This window comes from Gavialis gangeticus, unplaced genomic scaffold (genome assembly GCF_001723915.1).
Source record: "Gavialis gangeticus isolate Ggan-Ray unplaced genomic scaffold, GavGan_comp1, whole genome shotgun sequence".
In the NCBI taxonomy this organism is placed as follows: domain Eukaryota; kingdom Metazoa; phylum Chordata; order Crocodylia; family Gavialidae; genus Gavialis; species Gavialis gangeticus.
Window position 1 is genome coordinate 67,771,160 of NW_017729004.1, and position 6,812 is coordinate 67,777,971.

The 6,812-nt window shown below is 37.2% G+C and overlaps 1 protein-coding gene across 2 annotated transcripts in view; it reads right to left on the minus strand.

Moving 5' to 3' along the window:
- The window catches only part of DGKB (diacylglycerol kinase beta), a 742,837-nt gene that overhangs the window by 560,364 nt on the left and 175,661 nt on the right, over positions 1–6,812 (minus strand). For both annotated transcript variants that reach the window (XM_019508504.1, XM_019508505.1), the window contains exon 8: positions 5,738–5,857. In XM_019508504.1, coding sequence (XP_019364049.1) covers positions 5,738–5,857 — 120 coding nt within the window. The remainder of the gene's footprint in view (positions 1–5,737; positions 5,858–6,812) is intronic.

Genomic DNA, 6,812 nt, shown 5'->3' on the forward strand with positions numbered 1-6,812 from the left:
CTGGCAGCACCACGGGGCTGTGGGTTGGGATTGAGGAGTACCAGCAGGAGCAGGGGGCTGTGGGTTGGGAGTGAGAGACAGTGGCAGGGCTGGTGGCTTTGTTTCTGCTTTACATGTAATTTCTGAGGCAATGATGCTTGTTATTTACTGTTAACAGTTAGAAACTGTCCCCCGACAATCATAGGAATAGGGTTTAGGGTAGAGATTCTCAGGCCCCTGGCAGAAATAACACATCAAGTGCTCCAATCTGTATTAATGGAGCAATAAATTGTAACATATTTAAGCAATTTATCACTGGATACTAAGCCACAAAATGGCCATCCAGGCACAAAAATGTTGCTTGTAAAATGTAGATTATCTTTGTAGCTCATTTCTATTGCACTTTAATTTGAACGTGTGAAACGTTACACACAGGGTCATAGTCAGGTACTCTAGAATCCCTGGGTGGACCGCTCTCTTCTCTTCTCCTCCCACTTCCTACAAGGAGACACTGTAATTTATGCTGAACTCTGCTGCCCCATGGTGCTTCAGCAGGAGATGTCATGATTCACCGTCCCTCCTCCCTTTTCACAGTCAGCCTGCAAGGCTACATTTTAAGGAGCCATTAGCACCTCTCTCCTGTGAGAAGCAGACTATAAACAGACACTCAACATGACATGCTTTAGGTACACACAACACTAATCTGAGAGAGGTGGAGGGAATTTGTTTGGAAAACTGCCAGTGGGGGCAAGATAGAGAAACCGGAAAAGTACACACACACAAAAAAAAAAAAAAAAAAACACTCCTCAAAGATGTCCCTGGAGAATTTGAACCCCACCACTCTTGCCTCCCTGTCTTGTATGGGTCTCCCCTGCTTTGCACAAGAATTCAAGAAGCACCACTCTCCCTTCCCACTAGCAGCATAGCTGAAGGTCTGGGAAGGGGTCTGACAGTCCCTTCTACAAGCTCTCCAGCTCCCTTTGCTGGCAAATGCTAGCAGATCAAGTTCCCAGGGCACTTACTCCCTTCCCCCTCCCCTCCCCCAGATCGTTTGCCCTGTGAACATGAAGCAAATCACATAGCATGACAGCTTCCATCAACAACATTACTTGTTGCTTGAAGAAAATATCATCTGCCAGGGCCTCAACTAGATTTAAGTCCCCCATCCTAAGACTCAGGACACCCCTAAAAAATGTCAGCTTTTACTCATTTTTTGACTCTGGAAAAATATTATAGAGCAATTCTTTTGTTGCAAAGAACTCAGAGAGACCATAGCTAGTCTTTTGACACTATGAATTCTTATTTGAACCTATTTGAAATATCTTGCAAATTATGTGCAAGCTTCTGCACATCTAAGAGTGCTAATACTTGGCAGTACTCGGTGGCACTCTTAAAAAAATTCACAATACTGATAGAGAATCGCTGCTTTAGGTTATTTTTCTGGGGAGCAAAAGATGGGGGTTTGAATTTTCTCTAGCAGAATAGGAAACTGAGCGCAGATGTACCACATCTTGTGTTTTCCCATCATAAGTTACCATATAAATGAGGGACAACATTTCCTTTTCCAGCTGCCTTGAAAGAGTGACCTGTGCTCTGTTTTTGAAAAAAAAAAGGTGAAAGGCATCTCCCAGGAGTAATAAGTAAAACATTTGTACCTCACAAAGAGACAGGATTTAGGACTTGTCCTCAATGTTTCCCTTTTGTCTTGCCTGACATGGCTCCCTGCTCTCATCATGCTATATTTCTGCCATTCTGAGGCACCTAACTCTGGTGTTTAACTCTGGATTTCACTACAAATGTCAAGCACTTGAAAGTCAGTGTTTAGCACTGTGACAATGAAGTGCCTTTTTAGACCTTTTTGGCTGTGAAAAAAATCACTTAAACCTTCTGTGTCTCAGTCTCCCTATGAAATAGATATGAAAGTTTTCATGGCAATATCATGACATTTATTTTATTAATGTTGTTAAAGCAGTTTTAAACTTTCAGAAGCACTATATAGTATATGTATGGCAAGCATCAAAGGTTAGGTTTCCATTAGATCTCCCAGTTTTCAGTCACTTGTAACAATCTTAATTTTCACTTAATCAGGAAACTCTTAAATGAGAATGATACTATATTGGAACATCTCCCAGGAAACCAATTTAAGTAAATGCTAGTGAACAGTAATTACTGGTGTTTAAGGAGAACAATTTTAGTAGATGTGACATCTGATAGAGAAGCAGTCAGCCAAGTGCTAAGTGGTAAAACTGGTGGTTAACCAGGTATAAAACTGTAAGATATGGTCTTTAAGTACAGAAATTGCCAAATGTTATATATTGATGTATTATATAAAGAAGAATGAACCAATTATCAATTAAAATATAACTATGCTGCATTTTAACTGTGTCTTTTGGCATGCTGATTGCCTTGGCAAGGGGCATTATGTAAATATAATTCCTTGCCCTCATTTTGTAGCTGCTTCACAGGCAAAATTCGTATTTATTTCATTGTTTTGCCTGCAGAGTAGTTGCAGAAAAAGAAATAATGAAGAACAGGGTAAATATAGTTAATATAGGTTGAATAACCTTTTTTTATTCTTCTAAGTTTTATATAATACAATTCAATGTTTTATTTTTAACTCGTTTCCGACCATTTTAGATTAATGTTCTCCTAGCTGGAACAGGTGTGTAATTAGAAAGATTCTACTGTAATTGTAATTGAAAGCTTTTATGTTAGCCTTCTAGTTTTTTTCGTTAATGTATATATACAATATAAATATAATACACAAATGATATGGTAGCTGTGATAAAGATATCAGGGTGGATTGGCAGCTAATATCATAGCTCCAATGAGGTCAATAGAACTCTGACAAATTAAACTAACTAAGGATCTGCCAGATTGTATTAAATGTACATATAATATATAAGGTGAGAGGGGATATCTAAGTAAACAGTTAACACCACTGCAGACAATCAACAATGAAATAATCAACCTGGAAAATAATATACACCTTCCCGTATTTGGCTCAATACCAAGCAATTAAAAGATGTTAAGAACTCAATCTACTTAACTTAATGAAAAAGTGGTTAAGAGGTAACTTGATAATGGTCTAACAAAAACAGAACTTAGGAAGAAAATTTCTGATAGCAAAGGGATCTTTAACGTAACAGTAAAAGCCACAACAAAAGCCACTGTTTGGAAACTCAAGCTACACAAATTCAAATGGGGAATCAATTATTTTTTAACAGAGAGGGTAATCAACCATTGGATTAATTTGCCAAGATATGCGATGGATTCTCCTTTACTTGAAATCCTTAAATCAGGGTGGATATTTCATTAAAAGGTATGCACTCATACAACCACAAGTTACTAGGCTGGGTGCTGGAATTAGAGGGTGAAATTCTATGCCTTTGTTCTGCAGGTCAGATTAGATGATCACAATAGTTCCTTCTGACCTTAAATCTATGAATTAAGACAATCAATATACTATTAACCTTAAAATGATATTATAGCAGGGGCTTGAGGAAATGCATGGAGAAGCCTTTAACTGTTTCTATCAGGACAATCCCAGATATTTGCAACAGAAAAAGCTTCTTCACCTCAGAAGTACTGACTTGCAAAGTTCCACTAATTTCAATGCCCTCCCTAGTTTTATGTCCTTTTTTTATTCCTGAGGCCGCTGGTGTTCATGAGGCATGATAGATTCCAATACAAGCAATACTCAAATCTCTATATAATTTAAGAATATAAACTGGGTCAGACTAACTGTCCATCTAGCCTAGTATCCTGTCTAACAGTGGCAGAGGTGGATGCTTCCGAGGGAAAGCACTGAACTGGGCCTATCTAGAGTGATTTATCTTGGTCTCATACTGTCACTATCCTCAGAGCATGAGACCAATTATAATAATGATCTCTACTTTACTTTAACCCCAGCATCTCTAAACTAACCGACTGTCCCAGTTTGGTGTTGTGTTAAAACGTAGCTTGCTTTGCTGAAGTTAAAAACTAAGCAATATTCTTGGAAGGCAGAAGCATTTTCTAAACTAGTCTTGCATGAAGGAAATTTGCCTCCAGAGCAAACAGGATTTCTTTTGGCTGCTCTCAGTTTCTGGACACTCAAGTTGTTAACACTACCAAAAACAGACTGCTATATCTGTTAGGAGTTTGTCTTCTCCCCTCTGAGATACTACCTTGATTATGAACATCCTCACCTTGCCATAACACTACATTTAATTTTTGAATCAAGGCATTTTCACCACAGCCTTCATTACCGTGTTTATAAGCAAAGAGACAAACTACAGAATGCCAGGGACTGTGGCATGACAAATATTATTACAATTTGGGGGAAAAAACTCAGCTTTTTGACTTGCGGACTGATGCATATAACAGAGAGTCTTAGTTATGCACCCTTATCCATATCAAATGAAAATATTCCCCTATCTGTGCAAATGACTCTAAGAGACAGACATCAGAGTTTTGGCTTTTTTTGTTCAAAATACATTAAAATGCAGTCATCAAAACTATAAACAAATTGTAAACATAACATTAACAGCAAAATAATTTCTTGCTGGATCTATGGATAATGTGAATGATACAAATGTTTCATGGAACTGATAGGGGCTTCAATTTTATTTTTCGTTGAGTCTGCAATAATTTCAGGGCTTTACACCATCCCTACATTAATTTCATTAAATCCCTGTAAAACTAGTGAAGGGAATCCATGGGGTCCACCTGGATCGTGGTGGTCAGAAAATCACAGTAAAGTACAAAGCTCTTCAATATAATATAAGTGGCAGATAAATCTTGAAGTTTTCTTTGCTTATTGATTAAAATACACTTAGTATAATTCCTTTTATTTTCTGTTTACAGCTAAGTATTTATAATTTTTCCACATATAAAACCATGGAAATATCTTCCATTGGACAAAACACCGATGCACATTCAACAACGATTTCACAATGCTATGGAGTTTTGACATGACTGAACTGGCCTTTGAAAATATAATTATCAAACAACCATTTCCTTAATTAAATACTCAACAGGAGAAATGTTTGAATCAAATATGGCAGCCTATACATTTTCTGCTTAATCTGTTATTATTTTGTATGTCTATATTAGTGTGTACAGCACCAGAATTAATTTTAGCTTTTGCCTCTAATACACAGTAATGAAGTAATGTCACAAAGAAGAATTTCTATTAATTCATAGATGTAATGTAGGTGGATCCAAATTCAAAGAGATTGAAATATGCCTACTGAAAATCATGTACTTCACTACTTCCCCAAATAACTATAAGTATGCTATATAATACAAATGGAAGAAAAGGTGCATATTCCTAAAAAAATTAAAAAAGAAAATAATCTGCTAGAGAAGCTGCTTAAGTTGCAGCACTGCGTACTATTTACAGCATGCTCCCAGAAATAAGATGATCCAGCTAAACTATATAATCCCAAAATCTGCTCAATGGCAGGACAGCAGGTGGCACTGGAAACTTGCCAACAGTACAACAGCTGTGCCTAATTGGTATAAAAGTGATCCTAGTGTAGCTCTCCATCTTCAATATGAAGTTGTGATCTTTACAGAACATAACTTTCAGTATGTAGTGTCCCACTCTTTAACAACATGGTCCACTTGGTGTAGCTATTCAAGAGGACTTGTGGTCTTTTAATTTTTTTTCCATAAATAAAATGAAGATGTCTGCAGGATGCACATGTACCAGTTCCATGGCCCCCATTGACTCAAAAAGTTACCCTTTAGATATCGCTGTGTTAATACTCACATTTTCTAAGCCAAGAAGCACCAGCAGTGGGATTGTTGTCATTCCTCCTTGGATCCATTCCTCCAGAGATACAGTGCCATCATGGTCATAGTCAATTTCTTCCATCATTTCATGAAGGATCTGTACAATTATAAAAATCTGTAAATTCCATGTTATAAGGTAACAAGTCTGTGCCTCCTGAACACCACTTCAGAGGGAAAAACAACAATTACCCTGTGTGGAAGAACTCTGCAAATAAGTTCTTAAAAGTTTTTTTTAATTTTTTTTCTAAATCATTGTAAGAACTAAACCAAAAGCATTCAAAACCATTTTCTCCAGTGAAAAAACAACTCGTATCAGCCACTCCTATCAAAACTCTATATTTTTCTACAAAATGTGTTTTCTAAAGCATCTAATTTTTCAATTTAAAAAATCATTTCTGCCCCATATTTTCAATTTTCCCCAATTTATTCCACAATTTTGCCAGCAAGAAATAATGAAGGGTATCACATTACATAACATCGCATCAAAACTGAAACATGCATATTTTATTATTCCCAACAGATATATCAAGGAAACAGAAATATTTTACCTCTAACCTTATTCCTTCATGGCTATAACATCAATCCAACATTACCTAATCCGTAAAGACATTATATGACAATTTTACATTGTCATCCTTGGAGCATTACAACTTCTTGAATTCTACAGCATGACACAGCTTTAAGGAAAAATTCACCTCATACAAAACCCGAGTATCACTTAAATTTGGTTTTAAAATGGAACCTAAATGGCACATGCCCTTGTTCTGGTCCTTCCCATTTCATAGAATAAAAGGCACTTACTGTATTGGTAAAGGCGCATACCATACTGTCTCACATTTACTAAAATCCAAGACAAGGTTTTTTTCCCCCATTTAACTTTTGGGAAAAGACCCTTCTTTTGGATTCAAAAAGAGGTATTGAGAGGATGGAAAGCTGCTGTGTTTGTGGCTGTGGCTCCAGCCCAAACCTGGGGTCATGCCCAGAGCTGTAGTTGCAACTGCTGTCTGTCCCTCTACTGCCTCTGCCCCCATTGCCCTTGTCCCCACAGCTTC